Below are 27,175 nucleotides of genomic sequence, written 5' to 3'. Positions count from 1 at the left end.
AGAAGATGGTAGAATGCTGTGTAGGGAAATGAATGAAAAGTAAATGTAGGAATAAAAGGACAGTAACAAAAGGGAAGAGATAGATTAAAAAAATAGGGGAAGTAGAGCGAAGAACAGGGAGAGAAGGCAAATAATCTTGTGATAATCTAATAACCTTTGCAGTAGTGTTAGAGACTGACACTCACTTTTTTCCATTTGATGACTACAGAAGTTCCAGAAGATATATATAGTTTAGAAATTATGCTTGTTTAAAAAGATAATAATTAAAGCTCTTCTGAAAAACTTGTTTTTCATGTGAGTCTTAGTGTTTCATTCTTGTCTCTCTTTTTCTAATTCTTTAGCACTAGTTGTGAATAGTGAGGAAAGGAATGGCACATGGCATTTTTCAGTGAAAATATTTGTCTTGGAGGTTGTGTCATACAACATCTGTCAGGACCACAGTCTGTAGGGTGATACATTCAGTCAAAACTGAGCTGACCACACTTTAACTAAAATTGCTTTGGAAAAATACAACTTCTAGAAAACTGTCTCTAAAGACACACACAGCTATCCCTCTCAAAGTGGCATCTTTGATGTGGAAACCTAAATACAAAAATTTCAGTGTTGATACAATTGTTTTGGAAATGGTGTTTTGGCACTCCAGTGTCGGTGTTTCTGGAAACCTGACTCTGCATTCTGGAAGATGAGGTTTGGGTGTATTATGCAAGGTATTTGTGGGCCTGCATGTCTTCCAACAGCTGTGCCAGCTGACTTACGAGTTTGTCCTCATTTGCCTGTTTTCCTTTTGGCTTCATTCTCTGAAGGCTCATTATATGTCCATAAGAAGTGGGAGCATAGAAGTAGCTCATCTTTGTACTTGTTTTTCCAGTCTGTGTTGATCATACTTTATTTTAATTTGTCCACACAGAAATTTCAGAGACTTTGATATATTTGCATGTATTGTATGCCCTCATCCGCCTCACAGGCGGCTGTGATTTTTCTAAGGAAGATTTTTGTCCTTTCTGCTGGCTTTTCTTCTATATGGGAGAAAAGGTGATGAATAATTTACATTACCATTGCAGAATCTATATCTGTTCTTGAATTAATTTACATTCTTCAAAATACCTGTATATAATTCCTGGCATTGCTAATTCTTTTTAAATTTTTTTTTTTTCTTTTTTAACCATCTCCATTGCCACCAGTTCTGGTGTAAGTTTTCATTTCTGATGAAGGTTGAATGGTGACACTTTTGTTAATTTCTTGGTGGCTGCTGAAGCTCTAAATATATGTGTATACATATTTGCTAGGCTGGATGAGTCTCTGCTACAATACCCATATAATCTTCTGTCTCTTCTAGTATTCAGATACTATGGTGATGGTCATAATAATAAGTCTCCATTTCTTAGCTAAATGATGTCACTACAATATGGAGAACTGATTTGTAATGACAAAGCTGTTATAAAAGGTAGTAAAATTTAAGCCTTTGTTTTCTATTTTGGTTTGTTGTAATTATTGTCTAGTCTTTTCCATTAAATTCCATACTGACTTTGAATTCTTTTATGGTTGTTGCCATGACCTGTGCATTTTAAGGATGCCACCAGCAGCTATCTTTGAGTTGCTTGCTGCCCAAACCTAAGTAATCTTTGCCAAAATGGCCTGAAATAAGAGTGTCTTCCATTACTGAGCATGCAGAAGTTGTTCTGTTGGAGCTGATTAGGAATAAATAGGAATTTGAGAGAGAGATGACTTTCAGTATATTCCAAAATATTAATCTCTTGCATAATTTAATCAAACTGAAAAATGTAGCCTTTTGCCTTGGTCCATCCCTGGAGTTATGCTCTTCTTTGAGAGAGAGCTGTTGATAAATCCCAGTGTCTTCAGTAAGAGAAGTTACTTAACTGGTGAATAAGGAAGGAAAATGGTGCTGACTTGTTCAGTTTCTTCTTCTTTGGCAATATTACTTAAATTTTAATTTCCTGAAATAGAACACTATTCAAGGTGTTTACTCCGTCCTTCTGCAAACACAGATTTTATTTTTTTTCAAATATAGATGTTCTGAGCATCTCTTGATTTATATTATAGTAGTGACTTAAGTGGCTTTTTGCTGAAATGCAGGCCAGATATAAAAGCAAACTTTAAATCACAGTGTAATCTAGCAGAATTTTTTGTTCGATCATTTCAATTTGCGGAGACAACTACTTTGTTCAAAACCCTCTGAGATACTTAAAACTGAGAAAAAATATGTTAGCTCTTAAGACTGTTCAAGGAGCTTGACTTGATTGTGGTAGGGAAAGCCTTGGATGATCAAATGAAGCTTGATTTTTTTGCTCTCAGTTTTAGTTAAACCTTATGTTGGGTTGTTGGATTTGAGATACTTTGTATTCTGAAATTTAGATATGTATGCTTTTTGCTTTTTAAAAGTGTTAGTGTTCTGAACGATAAAATACTGCTTATGTATATCCTAACAAGGGAGAGGGCTGGAAGTGGGGACAGGCAGACTGGCTGGCATTCCTTGTCCCCTCTCTCTTCTCAGCACTGCAGCTTAATTCAGGCGTAGCTTCCTTCTATTCTTATATTCCCTTTGAATCAGTTCTGATCTCATGAATTACCATTGTACTGGAAGTGTATTGTAATTTAATTTTCTTTATTTATTCTTTATTTCATTTTTATCTGTGTATATATTTATACAGATAAAATATGCAGTAAAATTACAGAGAAGGTTGAGGGAATGTTAGACATTTTCTCAAAGTGCTTAACTCCACATACCTTTGAGTAAAAGGAACTATTTTCTACTTTCTTAACATTATGAACATTTTCTTTTCCCATTAATTTCTATTTGGTAATAAGTTTATTTGCAAAATCAGTCAAAGTGGTTGTACTCTGCTACTGTTTCTTAATTATTATAAATGTAGTCTTCTGTTAATACCTGCAGTTTACTGATATGAGTGCAGTCGTTTGAAAGTTACATTGATGCATGTGAACAGGACAAGTAGAAAGCTTGCAGGGCAGTGTTTAACTGTTTGTAGTGTTAGTATGGATTTTTTCATGAAGTAGGCAAGGTTTTTACAAAAAAAAAATTAAACTATTTTTAGTAATTTTGTAAGCACCTTTTTCTATCCACCTGCAGCCTCATGAAAGAATTCAAAAAAAGCATACTAGCAACTCGTTTTGTTAATAGTACACAAATATGAACAGCTTCAAAATACTGAATGCAAGCCAAGGTGGCCCTTGAAATAGTTTAGAGATGCTTAGTTTTGAGTGTCTCTTTATTTCCTGTTGTAGTGCTTAATCCTTTTATTTACTTGTCATGTAAATTTGTCTAATTTTTTTTGCTTTTGACTCCCCAGGTGGCCTAGAACATTGGCAGGCATCACAGCATACCTGCTGTGTACACGTTATTCTGCTGGCAGTGGGATATATCCTGGCAACTCACAAGATGAGAGAAGAGCCTGGCGCAGATGCGACAGGGGAGGGTACTGGGCAGAAGAGGACTACTCCAGGTGCCAATATGCAAACGATGTGACACGAGTTCTTTATATGTTCAATCAGGTAATTTGTGCATTTCTACAAAATCAAATTATTTGAAGAAAATAGAAACTCAAAAGTCTGTTTCTCCATTTTTTTTTAAGCTGGTAATACAGGTGGTCTAGATGAATTATGACGAACCCATGCCTCTGAGTACAACACTGAAACTTGTAGGTTTATGTTAAGAGTTCGGTTTAATACCTATTTTGAGTGCTCCCAGATGGAAAGTACAAGGAAAATTTAATTTTTTGGTGTACTTGTGTAAAGCATAAGAGAATGGTAGTTATGAATGTTTTTGTCAACTTAATACTGTGTCTTGCCCACATGCTATAAAGGAACAAGGCAGGCTGAAGCTGTAATGGAGAACAGCTATTTTCATTCAAACAATATAGGGTAGTCAAACTCTGCTCTACCTCTGTTGCTGTAAGCCTCTAATAGAATCAGTGTGGCAAATGAGAGTTACCTAGGGAAAATAGTGAGTATTAACTAGGCTTTTCTAATCCAATAATACTCACCAGGACACAAGAGAATATTCTAGATTTTAAATGTAGCTATGAAACAGAATGTTTCAGCTCCAAACTCCTTTTGAGGCTTATCTCTAGTTAATGCATACTTTCACAAACACTGTTGTGCAGTGATGTTCCCAACCTTGTTCGTGTAGGTACTGTATTTTAAAATACCTCTGGTTTAAACTTGATGTTTTCAAATGTGTACTGTCATACAGCTAGCATCAGTGCAACAGGTGAAATGGAGATATGAGAATGGGTTTGTTTTGGTTGTTTTTTTTTTAAATAATACAGCTATGCCGCTTGAGTTGATGATGTCGGTAGCACTGCCTATGTTTAACATGGGCCATGGTGCTTTTCTGACCTCAGAGTAGGATTACGGTGTGTTGTGGCTGTTCAGAGTGTTTCAGTGTGTGAGCTCACATTCTTTTAGAGAAAACCTGACACTGTGTATCAGAAGCACCACAGCCCTTAACTGGGACAATCACAATCTAAACTGCTATTTGCCCTTTGGATGTCTCCAGTTCATACACACAGTGTGGGCTTGACGTCCAGTGGCTTGGCCTAAATCTAGTTTGAGGTAAAAGCATTGAACTATATATATACAAGTTGCTGACTTGCACCCTCTGTGTTCAATTCCTTACTAATGCAGACATAGCTTTTTACCTTCCTGCTCTGGTTCCATGAGCACCACTTGTGTAAGAAAGATGGAAAGGGTGGGAGGGAGAGAAAGGGACTGCCTGTTTCTGGTCCACATTAAACTTAGGGGTTGACATAACTTTGTGATCCACTTTCATTTGTAGCACTAGAAGTGCATGACATGGCTTGGTCACGAGAAACAGGTTCGAGGGCTGAAATGGGTGGTGGTGGTGCTTGATGACTGGCTAGCAGGTGGGAAATGATGTTGGGGATCCCTTTGTCATCCCTTTCTGGGACACAGCAAGGTTGAGTGTTTGTGCTTATTGAGAGCTTTGCTGCTAGTTTGCTTTTTCCCCACCTGGGAATTCACACCTCCCTGCAAGGCCTGTAACAGCTCAGTACTACTCCTGCCTATGTACTGTAGACCAACTTCGGAGTTGCAGCTGCTCAAGAGCCTCGATTACTTCATGTTATAACTGCTTTTGGTAGAAGTATAATTTCCATGTGTGAAGTAGATAACGTCCTATTATCTGCTTAAAAATACATGCACACAGGTATGCTGCACTGAAATACAGGTTTCAATTTTTTTTTAAAGGGAGAAGTGGCATGTTTTGGATTTAGGAGTTGTCTTTACTCACTAAAGCCTTCCTCTTTTTATGTCTAGTAGGTCTGGAATTCTTTCTAGCAGTATTCTGCACAAATTTATTGTCTATTTGAGAATAATACTAAATGTAATAATATTATAAGCATCTTTAGAGCCTTTCAACACAAAGGTAGTTGAGCCATTTTAAACATCAGAACTCTGCCAAGCAATTTAAGTCAAGTAGAGGTGTGAGTATAAATGGAGCCAAACCTTTGTAACATTTATACAAGAACATTTACATTTCATTGTTCTTGTTTGTGTATTGTGCACATAGAGTTTTAGGTGAAAATAAATTCATGTTTAAAGAAAAAGTTCAAAGAAATTATGCAGAATATCTGAATATGAAAGTTGACTTTGTTCAGTGTGTGTTATGACTTTGAACTTTATTTACACTTTAAATGCATGACTTCTAGTGTTTTGAAAAAAATAATCTTCCATTAATTGCATTTAAATCTATGTACACATGCTAAGACCAGCAGGGAAAAATATATAGTTGTGCTTATGTGGCACATTGCAAATTTAGTAGGGCAGACTGGACATGTGTACACCAAAAAATGGAGACAGGACATCTCTAGTTTGGATTATCGTGGCTAAACAGCACCTGAACATGAACTGATAACATTTGAGCAGCGTTCCACTGTACTACATGAAATTTCCCCTTTTTGGTCCCTGCTACCTCGGGCATGTTGATGTTTTGTACTATGTAGTGAAGAATTTTCCATCATGGTACTTGTTTCAGGAATGAAATTATGAGCTTTGTCATAGAGCGGATCTATCTTGGTGGGTGTTTTGTGTATGTTTCATTCCAAATGCTTTCTGTAATTACAGAATCAAGAGTGAATGTTACAGCAGTGGTGTGTTTGAATTTCTTTTGGCTTTTCTTGCTATAAAATGCCATATTTTAGCAGCTTTGTGTTGTTGTGCCTAGGCTCTGGTGCAAAGGAAAATAGACATTTGACAGTTACGTCTTTGCTCCTTTTCTTGGTGCAACATCTCTCTCCCTTCTAGGACAACAGGACAAAACCCAGTTTCTGGCTGCAGGTACAAATGCTGGTTCTCTGCCTTGTAGGAAATGTTTTTGCTAACAGATAAGGTGATAGTCCCTGGCTACGTAGAACACTGTGATCCCTGTGGGGATTGCTGTCCTCTTTGGGAAGATGCTTAATTGTTAACTGCTGAAGTGTTTCCTCTATCTACTAGTTAATTTTCGCTTCAAAATGCTTATGTTTCTTCTCTATGTAGATGCCGCTCAACCTTACTAATGCAGTGGCAACAGCAAGACAGCTCTTGGCTTACACTGTTGAAGCAGCAAATTTTTCTGATAAGATGGATATTATTTTTGTGGCTGAAATGATAGAGAAATTTGGAAGATTTGCTGAAAAATATAAAGAGGTAACTGGATAATTTGCCATCACTTTAAAGATAATCAAAGTGTTTGTCATTAAGTATTCTGAGCAGTGAAACCTTCTCACCGTTAGATGCAGGCACTGAGTTAGTGGATTATCAGATTCTATTCCATGTTTTTGTTTGTTTAGTAGGTCCCTGAAGTTGCTGACCCATGGTCACAGACTTTGCATTCGCGCTGAGATGATCCAGCATTCACTGGACCTGTAATGTGAGTAACACCTCTGGTCAGCACTGGAGCAGGGAGATAGGTACAGTAAGTCTGTTTTTATTTAATATGGAGTGGGTCATGCAGGTTTTCATTGGTATGTTCTTATCTAAAAAGACAAATAATGAAAGCCTCAGAGATCCTCTCAATAATGAATAAAACGAGACTTATCTTCTCCCCTCCCACCATGGTAGGTTGTCTTTATTCAGTGTTGAGCTGTATCTCTAAGGTTTTCAGTTTTCCTACATCTTGCAGGATATCAGACAAGACATTAAAATAAAATCTTAGAGAACGCTCATTGTTGGGGAGAAAAATGCGAGTGGTTGAATAGTCCCACCAGTGGGTAGGAACTCTCTGTTTCACTGCTGAACAGAGGTTATACTGAGCTCACTGTACAGTGCGTGTTGGGAAGTTGGAGACCGCAGTGTCTCCGTTTTAAACCTGTGCAAAAAAAAAAAGCCAAATTTGTCCATCCATCCTCAGCAACCCATAAATGCTGGTTGTAAATTCTTTGCAGAACTCCTTGGAGAATCTTCAGGCTAAATCTCCTTTTTACAATCATAGCTTGTATTTTTTTGTGTGTGTGTATTTTGGAATTATACAAGCAGTTCATTAAATAGTTGGTTTTGTATCCAGTTGAAAATAGAAACATGTTTTAGTTTGCTGCATGATTTGTTACATTATAAGGATATTCTTTTCTCAGCTGTGATTTATTGTCTATAGAGTGACTCAATCTGGCTTTACTTTGCCATGTTTGAAGGTAATAGATGACGTGAAAAAATCTAAGTTAAATTCATAGGTAGTTTTGGTCTTAGGCAATGTAGTTTTTTCTCTTAATTGGTTTGATTTGAACTCAACCTTTGATTTGCTGATATATTCAAGGAGTGGAATTTAATTTTTAGTAGCTATTAATAAGACACATTTCTTATTAGGTCATTACAAACTTTTTCTTGACACTGTAATCACTTATATCATCTGATTGTCAGCTCTTCAGTTTGTGTTACAGTGGCTGTTCTGAAAGATAAATACTATAAATTATAAAAAGCTTCATTTAATAGTTTTTTTTATGTCAGAAGAAGAAACAAACTGAAGACAAATGTTCAGAAAGTTCTTAGCAGATTGTCTTAAGTTAGAATGCAGTTGGAAAAACTTGTGCGTACCTTTATAAGCAGGGGAAAGAATAACGTGTAATATTTTTAAAAGTATGAAACAACTTGAGTCCAGTCACCTCAGGATCTTAATACTGATAACTTACTGTAAACCCACGATTTGTTGATGTGTAACACATGTTAGTAGTTTTCAAGTAGTAATAAGTCATAATAAGCATCTTTAATTAAACTTTGATTTGTTCTTGAGAATTTAATAAAAAGGGCTGCAGCCTGCAAATGCTGTTTGAGGTTCTGTGTCAGCTGTTGGAAATGTTTACTGATTGTGGCTTCTGTCCCTAAAAGAGACAGTTCTTAAAACAGTAAATATTTTTTATATTCCTGTTCTTGCCTTTATTTTTAAAGATTAAAAAAGAAACTACTGTGTTCTGTCCTTACTAGTAATATTCTGAAAAGGAATTGGGAAGCCTGGGTGGTAAAGGAGATGTCTTCCCCATCCTGTCTCTCTTTATGCAGAAAATTCCAGTCCCTAAATTCTAAATTTAGGCACTGTGAATTGTATTTCAGTCAGTTCAATGAGAAAATAGATTCACCTTCACTTTTGGTCCAGTATTTGTCACTATTTCTTAAATGTTGTGGAAATCTGGTGTAGGTCAATGTTGTCAATGTAGGTGCTCGTTAATTTTGGCAGAGTGGTGACCTAAATAAATGACTTCCCTTTATAGTTTGCATTTGTCTGTCATACAGAAGACAGGGTAGGGAGTGTGAGCATAAACTTACAACAGTGTAATTGGTGGTTTGAAAGCAGCTGTGGTACCTACGGGTATTTGCTGTCTCTCATGTATAACCTGTGACCTAAAACACTTCATGCAAAATTGAAGGCAAGTGAGGAAGGAATCAAAGAAAAGCCAACGTAGCAAAAGGAAGAGAAGCAGAAGGGTTGCATGCTAATTTTGCCTGTATTACTCCTTTCTTATTATCTTCTCCCATATATGCAAATTTTTATTAGTCTTGATTTATAGTTTGTTTATTTTAGGTTTAAAGTTGATTATAAATAGTCCTTTTAAATAATTACTACATTAGAATGTGGAGTATGACACACTTTGCTTTTAATGAAATACCTGTATTTCTCATGGTTTTGTTTTCTAAGTATAATATAAACAGATGAATTTGGCATAACAGCTTTCTTGGATGGAGGTAAATGTCTGAGCCAAAGTATTTCAGTATTTCAGAGTGACAAGTGCTGATTGAAATAGGAACAACCCATTTCCTTTTGCTTTTTGTGCTGACAAGTCGCTTTGTATTTTCTGATAATGATCCTACTTGATGAATGCTTTCACAGATGCAAAATGTCTTATTTCTCTTCCCTGTTAGCTTGGTGACGTGATGGTGGACATAGCAAGTAATATTATGTTAGCTGATGAACGTGTTCTGTGGATGGCACAAAGGGAAGCCAAGGCTTGCACTAGAATTGTACAGTGTCTACAGAAAATTGCTATGTATCGGCTTGCAAATGGAGCTCAAGTTTATTCTACTGTAAGTATAAATTTATTTATTTAGAAGACATTTTACTGGCTCTTGAGTTTCAATAGCTTTTTATTTCTCTTAATAGATGTTGGCATTATCTGAAATGCCTAGTATTTGTGTAGGGAGAAGAGAAACATTCTGAACAGATTTATCCCTGCCAGATAAACAGAAACAGTTTTCTGGGTGTTTTTTTCTGTTATGGCAGAGAATCCCTTTAAGATTATTTATTATTGTGCTGTGTAAAATTATTTAATGATTGATTTTTGTCATCACAGTATTCTCCAAATATTGCTCTTGAGGCTTACGTAATAAAGGCTGCTGGTTTCACTGGGATGACATGCACCGTATTTCAGAAAGTGGCTACATCAGACCGTACAGGACTCAGTGATTATGGGAGAAGAGATCCAGATGGAAATCTAGATAAACAATTAAGCTTTAAGTGCAACGTTTCAAATACATTGTCAAGTCTGGCTTTAAAGGTCGGATACTCATTGTTTCTCTACTGACTTTGTAATACCTTAAATATTAACTATTTGGAAAGCAAGCTTATATTAATTTCTAGTGTTAAAGTAGCATTTTTATGTAATCCAGAATGACTGTGACAAGAGATAAAGTGGCAAACAATAATAGAGTTTGATTATAGAATAATTTTTTAATGGACACAATTTTTAATGAGTAGGTGTGGTCTTTATTAAAACATCTTAAGTTGACAGATGCTATCAGACCTTTTCATAAGTATAGAAATTGAAATGCTCCCTAGTTCATAATAATACTTGGCTGTATTTTGCTATTTTTTCATCTTCATTACATATTAAATCAGATACTAACAGTCTCCTTAAATATCTGAAATACTCTGCTCAGGGTGATACTGTAATTAAGCATGAAGTAGAAAATGGACCTGAAAGGTGAATTTTATTGTGTGTGGACGTACACAGACATACACACACGCATTTATATGTGGGTGCGTATAGAATAGAAACACTTCCTCATATTCTGTAAAAGTGTTTTTTCGGCTACATTCCCCAACATACCAGTTTGCATTTTATCACTGTGCTTGAACTACACTGCAGGGTGTATATTTGAAATTATATTTATGTAATTCTGTGAAATTGCATGCATGTTTCCCTACCCCGAGTATGATTTAAATACAAGTTATAAAAACCTGTTTGTATACAGTGTTTCGTTTGAATAGTACTAATGCACTATTACAGCATTTCTTTGTCTGCTTCTAGTTGCCAATAGTCTAATCTGGAAAACTCTTATAATAAATTTACTGATACCAACTTCAACATTATTCTCTGTAACAAGTAAGGTAACTACAGAATCTTAACTTTTTTTTTCTTTTTAAAAAAGTATTAAGACTTTAGTAACCTGACTTGACTTTTATCATGGATTACTTGGAAACACTGTCAAATAGGTTTGTCACAATACATAGTGTGCTAAATACATTCATCTCTGACACTGTTCAGTTGGAGGAGTTGCTAATTTAATCTTTGTAAAGAATTTAATTTTCTCTTTAAAACTTCAAATTATTTATTTCTAGAACACAATTGTAGAGGCTTCTATCCAGTTGCCAGCATCCCTGTTTACCCAAAAGCAAAAGAGAGAAATCAGACCAGCAGATGAATCTGTCTACAAGCTTCAGCTTATTGCGTTTCGCAATGGAAAGCTTTTTCCAGCAACAGGAAATTCAACAAATCTGGCTGATGATGGGAAACGTCGTACAGTTGTAACACCAGTTATTCTTGCGAAGATAGGTTTGTTTTTTATTATTACTTCTTAATGATCTTTAAAAATAAGAAACATTTTTGACTCCTTTGTTTCGACTAGTGTATACCTAACAAAAGATTTTTAGCATCTAATGTGTTACGTGTTGACACATTTATGTGCAAATATATTTCTTTTGTAACAGATGGTTTGAACCTAGCCAGTCACCATGTTCCTATAAATGTGACACTGCGGCGCATTGCGCATGGAGCAGATGCTGTTGCAGCTCAGTGGGACTTTGATCTCCTGAATGGACAAGGGGGATGGAAATCTGATGGCTGTCGCATTCTTCTGTCTGATGAAAATATTACTACCATTCAGTGCTACTCCCTCAGCAACTATGCAGTTTTAATGGTATGACACTTAGAATTACATGTCTCTTTCTGGAACTTAAAAATACTCAAAACGCAATTCTGTTTGGGTTTTTGTTTTTCTTTTTTTATTAAAGAAAATGGGCATTCCCACATTCCATTTCATGTAAAGCTAGACATAAGAAATAAATGTTGATGTAGGAGAAGGTATAAGTGGAAGTCTGTCAGAGTGGAATTAATTGCTGAATATACTAGACACAAAAGAATTTTCATATAAAAGTCCTTTATTATAGGAAGCCATTTTAATGAGCTACTTAATCAAACGAGCTTTTATGACTGTCGGTCTAATAATGACAGTTTAAAGAAAGGTAACAGTCGAAAAAAACTTTCTTCTCGGTGTTAGATTAAATTTGTTAGCTTTGTCTGTTCACAGGAGTGTTTTCCTAGTTATTTCTGGTTATGGATCACAGCAAAAAAAAAAAAGCTATTTCACTTCAAATTAGCTATTCATTCATTCACTAGTATGAACGTCTGTTACCAGAAGACATATATTGAGAAAGGAAAAAAAAAAAATCAAAACACTCAGTTACTATCCAAAATATTTTTGAAATACGGCTTAAAAAACAGTATCTGAACTGTAGTCTTAGCATAGTGATGTCAATAAAATGGTTGACTAGTTCTAAAATACAGTGATAGTGAAGAAGGGAGTGAGACACCTTCTTTTAGTGTTCTACAGTTATAAAGTAGGATTTTTTCTTTGACTCTTTCCAGAGCTCTTAATTTCAGAATTTAGCCTGGGAAGCTTGCCTTTTTACAGATGGTGACTGCTACCCTGCTCATCAGTCATCACCACAGATGCTAAATGATAAAATGTAATACATAAAAATGGTAGGCTAGTAGGAAGCTGAGTGAAATAGTAAGAGGTTTAGGAAATATTGTTAACTTAAGTGTAAACTGGTGTGGGTTTTGTTGTAGTTAATGTGCTCTGTGTAGGATTAAGTATGTATTTTTATGTAATCATATATGGAAGAAGGATTCCTTTATGATGATCAGTGCATGAGAAGTTGCTATTTTTGTTTTGCAAGTCTAACTTTCAAAAATCTTTCTCTTAAGAGGATTAAATAGTAGAATACCAAAAAGCTAAACATAAAAAAAGCACTTAAATACCAAGCTTTTGAAAAGAGCTCAGAGAGCAACTTTTCACTTTACCTCTGAAAGTACTGTTTTAAATTACTTTTAAACTGTTATAATCCTATAGTTCCCTTCTTTGATATTTTTAAAATATATAATCCTTTCCTAAAACATAATAGCATTCTTTAAAATGAAAATAAACTTCATTTGTATGTGTAGTAAGCATGTAAACAGAGAGTATGCTTTAAATTGGTCACATTTCTGCCATCTGGAGGAAGAAAAATGAAGAGCATATTCAATCTGCTGTAAATTACTATATCTAGATTAATACATGGTAAGATTGTATAACTCACAATAAGATATTGATATAGAGAACTGTTGACAATCAGAAATCAAAAAAGGTAGAGGAAGGGGCAGCTTTTTTCCTTTTCTGCTAGCTCAAAACTGGTATTCCTTAAATATTTAGCTACTTCCCAAAATGTTAGGCTGTAGGGACTGGAGAATAGGGCATAGGCGGAGGAGAACGGCGTAATGTTCATCTGTTAGATGTTCCTTGCACACAGTTAATACGCTGCAAATCTCTGGATGTCCTAAGTAACTGCTGAAAAAGGTTTTAATAATGTCTATCCATATATTAACTAAAAAAGCCATAATAGCTATTTAATTTGTAGATTTTCATAGTGTTGTGAAAGTCTGGGTTCTGGTCCCAAGCTCCTAAGAAATTCATTTGGGTTCAGTTTTAGAAGTTTGGCTTTTAATTCAGCAGTTGTCATTAACATCAAATACATGAACAGTAGTGACAGGAGGGACCTGAACGCAATATTCCATCATCCTGGCTAGATGGTAAGTGACTTAAGCAGAGTTATTTTACTCCTTTTTACTCTACTTTACTTTAGTACATATGTTTGTAGAGGAAAGCAGGTTGTCATAAACTGACCTGTCTTTATACATTTCAGAACATAATGTAAAGTTCTCTCGGATAAGGAAACCCATAACTGAGTGCCTACTTTCCTAATCTAGATACAGTTATAAAATTTTGTATTTATTTGGAAATCATTTTAACCACTGTTAATAATAGAAGAGATGACCAGGAGGTTCAGCTGAAATCTCATTACTGTAGGCCTACAGTAGAGGAGGAAAATCAGCAGTGGTAGTCGAGAAGAAACAGAGTTCCGCTCGTTGGCTATAAATGCCCCAGCGCTGTTCTTAATGTCATCTCTACTGTTACTTTACTGTCAGTCTCTTTTTATTAAATTATTATTTAGGATTAGTTTAGCTCAGAAATAATGTTATTGGCTCCCCTCACTCCTTTTAGCAGATCTGATTTAAAATGTCAGTGCAATCAGTAAAAACTCCATTGACTCAGTTGATATTGGGTCAAGGCCTTTGCTAGCTAGGCTAGGCATACTGACTTTTCTCAGATATCTTAGAAGGTTATTGTAAACCTTGCGATTTTGTATCTCTTATTCTCTTAAGTTCACACCAATACATGCATGACATCTTGTTACCTGTAATCAGTCGGGAAGCAGCAACAGGAATTCTACAGTTTGTTCTCCGATACTCACTGGTTGTGTGTGACAATACATTTGCTCATGCTTGTAACGGCAGTGAGTTCCTAGGGATCTCCAGCTGGATATCAACCAGGCCATGGGTAGTGTTGAAATTGGATGACATTGGCTGCCTGAGGCATAATATCTTACAGTCTTTCTCAAAGGGTTTTTTCCAGGTGCCAAAGAAAACCAAATACATAAAAATCAAACTGGCAATCTGATTAAATTAGTTTGAAATGAGCTTGGTGAGTTAGTTAGGAATAACAGATTTATATTCTGATGAAAGAACAATTGAAGGAGTGGTGAAGAGACTGCTGACTAATTTAATTGTAAACTTCAAGAACTCTTCTCCTGTCCATGAAATCAGATTACCCATTTTAATCTTAAAAACAGATTGTATATCACTGTGATTTTTCTCAAAACGACCTGAAGCTTCCTCCTAATGTTCTACTGTTCTTTGTGAATGCTAAATTTGTTCTTCTTTACCTCCGTACGCTTTTGAACTTTGCCAACTCTAGAGGTTTAAGAGTGACTCTCACTCAGAATTATAAGTGAGAGAATTTTCTGTATCCTGTCTGTTCTGAAAAAATCTTAATTATCCCACTAATCTTTGTTAAGCAAACTTGTTTTATTTTGTGCTGGGACTGAAGTTGGTTGGGTTTTTTTTTTTAGTGTTCATTACCATTATGAAAATGGAACCCTAGTAAATCGTAACAGCATCCAGACAGAATTATTTCTTCTTGCTGTTCTTGTTAGTAAATGAGAATATCACTCCTTAGATATTATTTGAAATACTGCCATGCTTTAACAGTCCAAGGTTCCATTTCATGCTTACTCCTCAAGTAATATTTTGATGGGTGGGTTCAGAAAACTTGAATGATGCTAAAGAGCTGTTGAATAATAGTTGCGTTATCAGCTATCTATTCTGGTCAAGCAGTAATCATAGAATAACAGTCTGGTAGGAACATCATGGTATTATTTGGTGCAATTACCTGCTTGAAGTTTGATCAGCTTCAAAGTCGGATCATACTGCTCCAGATCATATTCAGTCAAGCTTCAAGTATCTCCAAGGACAGAGATTATACAGTCTCTCTGGGCAGTATGTGACCACGTTCATCAGAATTTTTTTCCTATATCTAATCAGAATTTTTCACATTGCTGGTAATGTCCATTGCCTCTCACCATTTCATGGTTCATCTCCAAGAGGAGTTTGACTCCATCCCAGTAGGTAGCTCGATATAATAATGAGACTTCTATCTTCCTTTTCTTAAAGATGAACAAATGCAGCTTTTTCAGCTTCAGCCTGGTAGTTGTCCCAATGATCTGTTAGATTTGCTGCATCCAGTATGTCAGTGCATTGTGCTGGGGAGCCTCAGATCGAAGACAGTTCTGCAGGGGTGGTCTCACAGTGCTGAACAGAAGGGAATAATCAATTCATGTGCTTGCTGTGGTTTTGCTCGTACAACAAAGTGTGGCCTTGCGCTGCAGGCTACACTGACTTGTGGTCAACTTTTGCCTACCAATACCCTTAAGTGGTTCTTTGGTTGCTTTCTGTTCAGTCCAGTGCCCAGCCTGTATCGTTGCGTGCATGGGGTTAGTTATTCCATCCCAGATGCAGATCTTTTCACATTTTCTTTGCTAAATGTCATGACGTTTTATGAGCCCGTTTCTCTGGCTCACCAACATCCCTCTGAATATCATCCAATCTATTGATCAGTCTCCCCAATGTATAGCATCATCTGCAAATTTGCTGAGGGCACTAACGTTCATTGGGTTGTTGCAGAAGATAATAATCATAACTGAAACACACAGTTGTTCTACATGCTATACATATAAGTAAGAAGAAAATGGTGTGTGTCTATAAGCTGCTAACATTTCTGTGTTCAAGCATATATGAAGTTTAAGTGTTTTATAAGATGTGTGACTGCATTTATAAAGGTCAGCCACAATAGCAGGTAATTGTGGAAGAAAGGAACATCAAATAATAAATAATTGGAGGGTCGGGGTTGTAGCAGGGGGAAAGGAATTTCATCTAGAAGGTTCCTGTTATTTCTTTATTTTGTGTTTCCTCTGCCATTCTCCCTGCCCCTACAAAATGAAGAGATAATGTGGACTAATGGTCATTTTTGTTTTTGTTGTCAGGACTTGACAGGAGCTGAATTATATACGCAGCCAGCTGATCTTTTGCATCCAGTAATTTATGCCACTGCCATGGTTTTGCTAATGTGCTTGTTGATGATCATAGTCAGTTACATATACCATCACAGGTATGAATCAAAATTATGACAAAAAAATTAGTTTTGTAGTGCTTAGGACTACTTTTTGATAGGAACACAGTATAGTTATCTGCATTTGGGGTTTTTTCTTTAAACCTTGTTATTGCAAAGTAACAGTTAAGCCAGTAGCTATTTCATCTGTTCTTGAGGATAACAATTTAGCTCTTATAACCATGCATCTCTTTAATTCTTCACTTCTGCTTCATGATGAAAGAACAGACCACTCAAGAATGGTGGTAGAATTTAACAAACTGTTCAGCCTTTTATATTTCTGTTGATGTAAAAGCTTGAAGCCTAAAATTTTTCAATCAAGCCCCAAATAGTTGTATAAAGCTGGTTAATAGGAGGGTGTTTTAATTTCTTGGAATAAAAAACAGAGATTATATTTGATTACAAAGTATGTGGTAGTCAAACAATCATTAACAGTAATTGTATCTCATTTATCACAAGTGTATCTTGCTAGTTTCTGAAATACAATAATGCAGCTGTGTTTTATGTTGTCTAATTTGTTTCTTTTAACAGTGTGATCAGGATCAGTGTAAAAAGCTGGCATATGCTAGTTAACCTGAGCTTTCATATTTTCCTGACATGTGTGATGTTTATTGGAGGCATAACTCAGACCAGGAATGCCAGCATTTGCCAAGCAGTAAGTAAACACGCAAAACTTGAAAAAAGTCAGTTACCGGTTTCATAGTCCTATATATGTATATGCCCACCTTGCCTCCTACAGAACAGTAGTACTATACAGTCATTTTCATCAGAATGTAAAATTTAGACCAAAAAAGTCAATCTATTTTTACCTTAAAGATTTCTCTTGTGTTTTTATCCAGCCACGAAGATAAAATCAGTTTGTTACTTGAAAACTGGAAAAGTATTTCAGAAGTGCAAGAGAAATTTTTTTTGCCCAAAATGGTATCACAAAAAAAGTTTTACCTGTTTTATTTTTGCGACGTATTATGAAATTGTTTTATAAACCTGTATATGGCCTTTACAGACCATGTGAAAACTGATTTCCATGGGTATTAAAATATTTATTTCCATTTGCTCAGTATAACCTAAAGAGAGGGAGAGCGAATTTTTTCCAGTCAGAGACCCATGCTTTCTCTAAACAAGCATTGCTAGCTTTGAGACTGCTCTTTTATAATGATTTGTTCTTCTAACATTTGGCCATCTCTAATTCAGTTGCAGGGTTTCAGTATAATAGCAGTTGCTGCTTTGGGATGATATCAGTAGTATTTTTTTAATATTTTCTTTTTTCCATCCAGTAATTCATAGAAGTTTCTGTTGTGGTTTGAACTCAGCTGGCGCCCAAACACCATGCAGCCAGTTGCTCAGCTTCCCCCCACCCTGGTGAATGGGGGAAGAGAGTGGAGGGACACAAGGAGAACTTGTATGTTGAGATTTTAAAAAAAAAAAAAAAAAAGTTTAATGATTGTAATAAAACAATAACAATAATGGGAAGTACAAATGGGTAATGCACAATGCAATTGCTCACCACCCACCAGCCGATACCCAGCCTGCTCCCGGCCAGCAATACTGGAGAACGAACATCCTGCTCTCACAAGACAAACAAACATCCCCCTGTCAAAAAGCGAAGAAAACAGAAGTGAGAGAGAACCCGCCTACTTTATATACTGAGCATAAGGGACACCTTCCACTAGACCAGGTTGCTCAAAGCCACGTCCAGCTTGGCCTTGAACACTTCCAGGGAGGGGGCAGCCACAACCTCTGTGGGCAACATACTCCAGTACCTCACCACCCTCACAGTAAAGAATTTGTTCCTTACCTAATCTAAATCTACCCTCTTTCAGTTTAAAATCTTTACCCCTCAACCTGTCACTCCCTGATAGAGTCCCTCTACATCTTTCCTGTATCCCCCTTTAAGTACTGGAAGGCTGCTATAAGGTTTCCCTGGAGCCTTCTCTTCTCCAGGCTGAACAACCGAAACTTTCAGCCTGTCCTCATAAGGGAGGTGCTCCAGCCCCCTGATCATTTTAATGGTCTCTTCTGGACTAGCTCCAACAGGGCCGTGTTCTTCTTATGTTGGGGTTGCCAGAGTTAGACACAGTACTCCAGGTTGGGGTCTTATGAGAATGGAGAGGCAGAATCACCTCCCTTGAGGTGTTGGTCATGCTTCTTTTGATTCAGCCCAGGATATGGTTGGCTTTCTGGGCTGCAAACACACATTGCTGGGTCATGTTGAGCTTCTCATCAGCCAACACCCTGAAGTCCTTCTCCTCAGGACTGCTCTCAATCCACTCATCACCCAGCCTGTATTTGTGCTTGGGACTGCCCTGACTCATGTACAGGACCTTGCACTTGGCCTTGTTAAACTCCATGAGGTTCACACAGGCCCACCTCTCAAGCCTGTCAACGATGTCATCCCTTTCCTCCAGCATGTTGACGACACCACACAGCTTGGTGTCATCAGCAAACTTACTGAGGGTGCACTCAATCCCACTGTCCATGTCACCAACAGTGCTGGTCCCAATACTGACCCCTGAGGAACGACACTCGTCACTGCTCTCCACTTGGACATCGAGACGTTGAACACAATTCTTTGAGTGTGACCATCCAGCCAATTCCTTATCCACCGAGTGGTCCATCTGTCGAATCCATGTCTCTCCAATTTAGAGACAAGGATGTCATGTGGGACAGTGTCAAATGTTTTGCACAAGTCCAGGTAGATGGTGTCAGTTGCTCTTCCCTTGTCCACCAGCACTTTGACCCCATCGTAGAAGGCCACCAAATTTGTCAGGTGTGATTTGCCCTTAGTGAAGCCATGTTGGCTGTCACCAATCACCTCCTTATTTTCCTTATGTGCCTCAAATAGTTTCCAGGAGGATCTGCTCCATGATCTTGTCAGGCACAGAGGTGAGACTGACTGGTCTGTAGTTGCCCAGGTCTTCTTTTTTTTCCATTTATAAAAGTGGTGGTTGTTTCCCCTTTCCCAGTCAGTGGGAACTTCACTGGACTGCCATGACTTTTCAAATATGACAGAGAGTGTCTTAGCCACTTTATCTGCAGTTCCTTCAGGACCCGTGAATGCATCTCATGAGGTTCCATGGACTCCTTCAGGCTCGAACCTGATCTTCTCCTACAGTGGATGGTTCTTTATTCTTCCAGTCCCCGCCTTTGTTTGCTGCATCTTGGACAGTGTGGCTGGAGCATTTGTTGGTGAAGACTGAGGCAGAAAAGTCATTGAGTACCTCAGCCTTCTCCATGTCCTGGGTCATCAGGTCTCCCGTTTCCTTCCAGAGAGGGCCCACATTTTTCCCCAGTCTTTTGTCACCGGTGTACCTATAGAAGGTTTTCTTGTTGCCCATGGTGTCTCCAGCCATATTTAATTCTGTCAAGGCTTTAGCTTTCTTAACCTGATCCCTATCTCCTCAGACAACTTATCTGTATTCTTCACAGGCTACCTGTCCTTGCCTCCACCCTCTGTAGGCTTCGTTTTTGTGTCTGAGTTTGCCCAGGAGCTCCTTGTTTATCCATGCAGGCCTCCTGGCATTTTTATCTGACTACTTCTTTGTCAGGATGCATCGCTCCTGAGCTTGGAGGAGGTGATCCTTGAATATCAACCAGCTTTCTTGGGCCCCTCTTCCCTGCAAGGTTTTATCCCATGGTCCTCTACCAAGCAGATCCTTGAGGAGACCAAAGTCTGCTCTCCTGAAGTCCAGGGTAGTGAGCTTGCCCTAAGGATCCTGAACTCCACCATTTCATGTCACTGTAGTCAAGGCTGCCCTTGAACTTCACATTCCCCACCAGCCCCTCCTTGTTGGTTCACAGTAGTTTTTATGTTGCCAGTTGAAAGTGTCACTATAAAATATGTCCCTGACCTTTCTCCTACCAATACAAGGAGAATGGTAGTCTGTGTGCATGCATATGCTGTGCATACATACACACACATATGGCGATGAGGAAATAGTTTGACAAACTGTAATCTTTTTTCTTGCCTTCTTGGAGACAGTAATCCTCCAAGAGAAATTCCAAGAGTTGTGCTTTTACTGGTGATTGAAACTTGCAAAAAACCCCCATCTCCAGTCATCTTAACAGAAACTGAGGTGTTACCTCTTCCATGCATGTGTGCTGTCATTTAAGGAATATATGAAACCTACTTCTTGCAGTCACTTCATGGCTTATAAGTAAGGAAATAAAGGACAACCAGATTGTGCCTTTTCCTTGACAAAACCCCAGGGACTTGGGAATTCCCAGAACTTATTTTAAGAAAACAATGTTCAGTTTATAAAGTAATGCAGATGCAAAAGGATCTGACAGACAACCATTTTCTTAACAGTGTAGTGCATAGTCAGTCTGTGAGGCTGAATTTGCCTTAATGTTTGGGCTGGTTAAATATCTAAAGTATGACACTTTTTTTTTTTGCATTATGTTAAAATTGCTGATGAATTAGCTGTTTATATTTTGCCACCTGCTATGTAGTTATCACAATATCATTAGCTTGGGGTTCCCTTACTTGTTTCAGGTTGAATATCTGTAAAAGAAGACATTTTAAAGTTAAGTGTCTTGTAAAATACAGTTTCCTAAAGTGTGTGATTGATATGTAACCTTAAAAATGTTGGCCAGCAGAGTTCTTCCTCCATTACTACGTTTTCCTTCCACTAGAGGCAACTGCAGCTATGTAGCCTTCCTGGACTCAACTGATAGGAAGATGGGTTTGCATAACATATTTTACATTTTGAAAAACCCAGTGACTTGACATTTAGAACAGTCATAGTAAACTAAGAGGGGGATTCTTTCTCTTGAACTGAGCTTTTGAAAATTCAGGCTTTATGCAAGTTGCATGTTAAATGATTGATTTTTTTTTAACTTGGTGGAAAGGAAATGTTTGGGCATTTATTTTTATTTTTACTTTTTCTAAGGTTGGGATAATTCTCCATTATTCCACTCTTGCGACAGTACTGTGGCTGGGGGTGACATCTCGTAATATTTACAAGCAAGTGACCAAAAAAGCAAAAAGATGTCAAGATCCTGATGAGCCACCTCCTCCACCCAGACCAATGCTGAGGTGAGCCTATTGTTTCTGCATCTCATTATTTCCCAGGTTGCTATGCTTATATTCTGACCAAAAAATGTAACAGGTCACTACTGTTTCTGCAAAGTGCCTTTCATAGAAGTTTTCTTTCCAGGTCCTTAAAGTCCCTTCCAGATTTTTCTGTTCCTCAGCATTATGCTAAGGAGGATGAGGTGAAGAATGATTCGACATAGTGTATTACCCCTGCAGTGCTGTGTTCCTGATTTGTAAATTAAGAAATCTGAAGTGTTTCAGCATCACCACTGGGGCTTTGATTACGACTTTAGATAGCAAGACTTCCCAATAAATTATCATAGAAGAAAGAATCTGGAGAACTGTGTTATCACACAATTAACAAACACTGCAATTTAAATAAATAAAGTTTAATATGTTTTCCAAAGATTGCTAACAAATAATTTGAAGGACAGGTATCACGCATTATTAAATGAAATAGTGGGTTTTGTGAAGCATTTCTCTTAGAATTTTTATTTCTGAAATCACTGAAATGGGATAATTATCTGTGAAATACTTTTAATAGAAAACATTAACATACTTTGTTCATGTAGCTAACTGAGCCTTTGGATATTAATTAAAAACTGCTAAGCTGAAATTCTCCACAAGGTGGCAGAAATTGATTAACTTTGATTAGTTATAGGCAAATACTTAGAAGGCTTGATTTTAAAGTACAGAGACTGCAGAATATCAGAAATGCTTTTCTGAGTATCACCAACTAAAATTTGTAGTACTATATACAAGCATACAGAAATACTTAACTGATCAGTTAGGTAGAAGGTTAATATTTTTATCACTTAAGTGCTGTCTTTGCTTTCCTTAACTTTATTATTTTTCTTTTAAGTAAAAGTAAATCTGTTGTATTCACTGTAGGATATCATGCCCATCACCAACTGCATGCCTTCCAGCAGGGTACTGAGTAGCCTTTCTAACATCTGTTCTGATTTATTTTTTCCCCTATCCCTTATTATTTGTTATGGAGTTCTTGGTTTGGAAAATGTTGCAGTAAAATTACCAGCCTCAACAGGTTCAGCTCTGCATAGACATAAACACGTACATACCATTTCAGACTTGGACACCTTATCTGTGACAATGGCAGTAACTCTGGAGACAAGTATCAGAACAGAGCAAACGTGCTTCATATTTTTCAGATTTTCTCAATGTCCTACTTCTTGCAGATCAGGAATTTCCTCAGTCAGATGTATGATGTTTTTGCATGGAACAGCTATAGAAAGATTATTTTTTTTTTCCATTCAGTTGTCTTTTAAACTTCCCATCGTGGCATAGAGCAAAGAGGTTTGTGCAAGAGTTCTTGCTTGTGCGGAACTAGTCACCTACTGTTACCAGGCCCACTGTTTCTTGATTTTAGAGACAGAACAACTTATTCTCTGTTTGCCTCCACCCTGTTTGCCTCCTCCATATGCCTTTTCAGAATTACAAAGGGTCTTTTGGAACAGGAAAAGAAAAAAACCCTGATAAGTGTATGTCGGTACACATTTTTCTCCTTATTTGCCATATGTAAATTATTCTGATTTATGCTCTTTGGGTTTAAAGAGGTCCACCTTGCAGATGATAGGTAGACATGATGTTTACACTGATCTTCATGTCCTGTAGGTATTTTCTGAGGGTGGACTTTCATACCTGTTAAGCTTCTTTCCCTTTCCTTCTAGCATATATAAGCTTTATTCTTTATTTTGGAAAATTCATTGCGTGTAAGACAATTTTGTGGGAGATGATGATACTCATTCAGTGTGTGAATGGGACCTTGTCACAGATCACGAACAAGGTGGAAAAGATTTGAAATGGATCTGGTGTTCTTCAGAAAACAGCTACAGATGTTAGAGAGGAGATTTGCTGTGGCTCACAGTAGCAGTGTTGAGAAGATAGTGCAACACTTGGCACTGGTTGGAATTTCTTAACTGTGAAAAACTTTATGCCAAATATATTGCATTGCCACGCCAGGCAAGAAGGTGTAAAAATAACATGTCCTTAGCTGCAAATCACAACAAGAAAATGGAGTTTGTCATGCAGAAATGGTATTTTGTTCAGCAGACTCCAATCAAAAGGAAACGGTTTCAGATTTTTTAACTAAAAGAACTACTTTATAAAACACCTTGCTGAAGATCTTAATAATGGGCTATTCCATGTAAAGCATGAAATAAAATAACAATACAAATACTTGTATTACTATAATGAAAATACTGGGTGAATGTTCTACTTAGAAACATAGCATTTCACTATTTACTGGGTGTTATTTTCTGTTACCATCCTAACACTTACTCTTGTATACCTCTTGTCATTAGATTTGTTTTTCTCTTTTTTATCTAACTTAAGTTTTAGCTTGTACAGCACTGTCCCAGAATCTTAATATTACTGCATCTCCTCTAGCATACTTTGCATATGTCTTTTAGTTACTACTCTGTCTGTATAGCTCCTTGTTGCATGATATTTTTGGTTTGTAATTTGTGCTTTTAAGAATGGGTGAAGATTTAAGACACAACAATACACAAGTGGTTTGGATTTTGGGTTGGGGTTTTTTTGGTGTTGGTCCTTGATATCTTGGTATGGTTCAAGGTCGAATGTAAACATGTTCCTTCAATACAGCAAACTGAACTATAACTACAAACAATCCATATTGCCTCACTCTTCTGCCAGTAACAATTTGCCTTGTGTAGAACCAGCTTCACCTAGCTGTTCCTGTGTGAGTAGTGGTTCATCTTTGAGGCAGTGATTTAGTAATTTGTAGTGAAAGATAAGTAGAGTAAAATCTGCCACAAAGATCTGTTTCATTTGGCCGGAGGTGTATACTATGAGATTACAGAGTCCATTGAAAATAAATAAATAAAACCAACACCAAACCCCAAACCTCTCCACACAAAAAAACAAGTAACGAGTTCCTATGGCTGATCTTCTGAACATGGTGTCCGTAATATTAGGCAAGATCATCTCAGGAACGAGAGACATACCACTTCCTATTTTCCTTCTAAGTTTCCATATTCTTTTCCAGCAGCTTAAAACTTTGAACTGCCAGCTTTTGCTTCTTCCTTCTAACCATGTATACCTTTGTCCAGTGCCTGCGAGGGAGGTGAGCAACTGTGAGAGACAGGTGGTTTGAAACAGGAGGAAAAAATGTGTAGTGAGGAAAACTTAAAAAAAATCGATATTGCCAAAGTTCAAACCTGAGTCACCCTAATTATTTTCTTAAAGAACTTACACTTTTCCAGAATCTTGGAGGTGTCTCATTTCCTTCATGGTGACTATATAAAATCTATTCCCATTAAGCAGCCACTGATATACTGGCTTTACTTTTTAGATTCTACCTTATTGGTGGAGGGATCCCTATCATCGTTTGTGGAATAACAGCAGCGGCAAACATCCGAAATTATGGCAGCAGACCTAATGCTCCTTAGTAAGTACCATATAACTGAGAGCTCTGTCATAAGACTTCATGGGTTTGCTTTTCTAAGTACTCATTGCAATTAATTCTGATTCTTCCAGAAAATGTAACAGCCAAGATCATTTCAAAGTACCATTATGAACTGATAAAGCCTAACTTAAGTGACTTGTGAGAAGATGTTAATTTTGGTTCTTTGGTTTGTTTCTTTTCCAGTTGCTGGATGACTTGGGAACCTAGTTTAGGAGCATTTTATGGACCAGCTAGCTTTATAATTTTCATAAACTGTATGTATTTTCTCAGCATATTCATACAACTAAAACGTCACCCTGAACGTAAATATGAACTTAAGGAACCTGTTGAGGAACAGCAGCGTCTGGCCACCAATGAACATGGGGAACTGGCTCATCAAGATTCATTGTCGGTGTCACTAGTTTCCACATCTGCTTTGGAGAATGAGCACAGTTTTCAAGCACAGCTGCTGGGAGTGGGCCTGACTTTGCTTTTGTATGTTGCTCTGTGGATCTTTGGAGCTCTGTCAGTTTCCCTGTATTATCCCATGGACCTGATCTTCAGCTGTTTTTTTGGGGTAACATGTTTAAGCCTCAGTGCCTTTCTTATGGTGCACCATTGTGTTAACAGGGAAGATGTCAGGCATGCTTGGATAATGACTTGCTGCCCTGGAAGGAGTACGTATTCAGTGCAAGTAAATGTTCAGCCCTCCAGTTCCAGTGGAACCAATGGAGAGGCCCCCAAGTGCACCAACAGTAGTGCGGAATCTTCATGCACAAATAAAAGCGCATCAAGCCTAAAAAATTCTTCTCAAGGATGTAAACTAACTAACTTACAAGCTGCAGCAGCTCAGTGCCACCCTACTTCTCTGCCATTGAATACAGGTCCTCAACTTGATAACAGTCTTACTGAACATTCAGTGGATAACGATATCAAAATGCACGTAGCTCCCTTAGAGGTACAGTTTCGGACAAACGGACACCCAAGTCGGCATCATAAGAACAGAAGCAAGGGACATCGTGCTAGCAGGCTTGCAGTATTGAGAGAATATGCATATGATGTTCCCACAAGTGTGGAAGGAAGTGTGCAAAATGGCTTACCTAAAAGTCGACAAAGCAACAGCGAAGGGCATTCGAGGAGCCGAAGAGCCTATTTGGCGTATAGAGAACGTCAGTATAACCAGTCCCAACAAGATAGCAGTGATGCTTGCAGTACACTTCCAAAAAGTAGCAGAAATACTGAAAAAACAGCAGCTACCAACAACAAAAAAGATATTCTAAGGAAACCGATAGCGGTTGAACTTGAAAACCAACAAAAATCTTATGGCTTAAATTTAGCCATTCAGAATGGACCTCTTAAAAGCAGTGGACAGGATGGACCCTTGCTCACTGCAGACAGTACTGGTAATATTAGGACTGGGTTATGGAAACACGAAACTACTGTGTAGCATTATAATTCATTGCGAGACAAATCCATATGAACTGTGATTACACATTCCTTAAAGCTATTAACACTTTTAAAGGCTGTTTACAAACTCTAGGTACTTTATGCAGGGAGGGGACTAAGATACTCTGCCAAGCAAAAGATTGTGTGCATTGTTATCTTTGGTGTTCTTACAAAGATGAACTCTTGGTATTTTGTGAAAATTTTTTTGAAGTGTCAGTCTTGAGAGACGCAGAAGGTGACTTTGTACGTTTTTATTTTTTACCTGTAACCCTGCAGATGTGTCCACAACACATTTCAAATTTGTATTTAAATGTATAATAAATGGTATTTTCCCCAGCAGCCTAATGTTGCACTTATTTGTTGGGTTTTTTAAAGACTGTTGCACTGAATGTCAGCTTGATTTTACTACCTCAGTATCTGAAACTTAGGGGTTTCAATTACTAAAGAAGATATTCGGTGTCTGAAATACACAATGCAGGTAGCTCACTTATATAAGCATAAGGCCTAGACTTGTTTGACATGAAGATACACTTAAAAGAGATTTTTAGTATACAGGCAACTTGTTCACTCCAAAATCACTGTCTTATGCTTGCTGCATAAGTTAGGTGTATTTTTAGATGGCTGTGGTTTATTTTGATGTACTTCTTCCACAGTTTTAGTTTACTTCGTAGTGTTTTGGATAATATATTTTGCTCTCATAATTACCT

At 37.4% G+C, this 27,175-nt stretch overlaps 1 protein-coding gene across 3 annotated transcripts in view; it reads left to right on the top strand.

Annotated features, from left to right (window-relative positions):
• The window catches only part of ADGRA3 (adhesion G protein-coupled receptor A3), a 60,440-nt gene extending 33,633 nt beyond the window's left edge, over positions 1-26,807 (top strand). For all 3 annotated transcript variants that reach the window (XM_074865905.1, XM_074865906.1, XM_074865907.1), the window contains 11 exons: positions 3,327-3,528; positions 6,535-6,684; positions 9,385-9,546; positions 9,813-10,016; positions 11,081-11,294; positions 11,450-11,658; positions 16,439-16,563; positions 17,095-17,218; positions 21,453-21,598; positions 24,930-25,025; positions 25,227-26,807. In XM_074865905.1, the coding sequence (XP_074722006.1) occupies positions 3,327-3,528; positions 6,535-6,684; positions 9,385-9,546; positions 9,813-10,016; positions 11,081-11,294; positions 11,450-11,658; positions 16,439-16,563; positions 17,095-17,218; positions 21,453-21,598; positions 24,930-25,025; positions 25,227-26,469 (2,875 nt within the window). In that variant the 3' untranslated portion in view covers positions 26,470-26,807. The remainder of the gene's footprint in view (positions 1-3,326; positions 3,529-6,534; positions 6,685-9,384; positions 9,547-9,812; positions 10,017-11,080; positions 11,295-11,449; positions 11,659-16,438; positions 16,564-17,094; positions 17,219-21,452; positions 21,599-24,929; positions 25,026-25,226) is intronic.
• Positions 26,808-27,175: the final 368 nt, after the last annotated feature.

Source organism: Strix uralensis, chromosome 4, assembly GCF_047716275.1.
Source record: "Strix uralensis isolate ZFMK-TIS-50842 chromosome 4, bStrUra1, whole genome shotgun sequence".
In the NCBI taxonomy this organism is placed as follows: domain Eukaryota; kingdom Metazoa; phylum Chordata; class Aves; order Strigiformes; family Strigidae; genus Strix; species Strix uralensis.
This window is presented reverse-complemented; position numbering and strand designations above follow the sequence as displayed.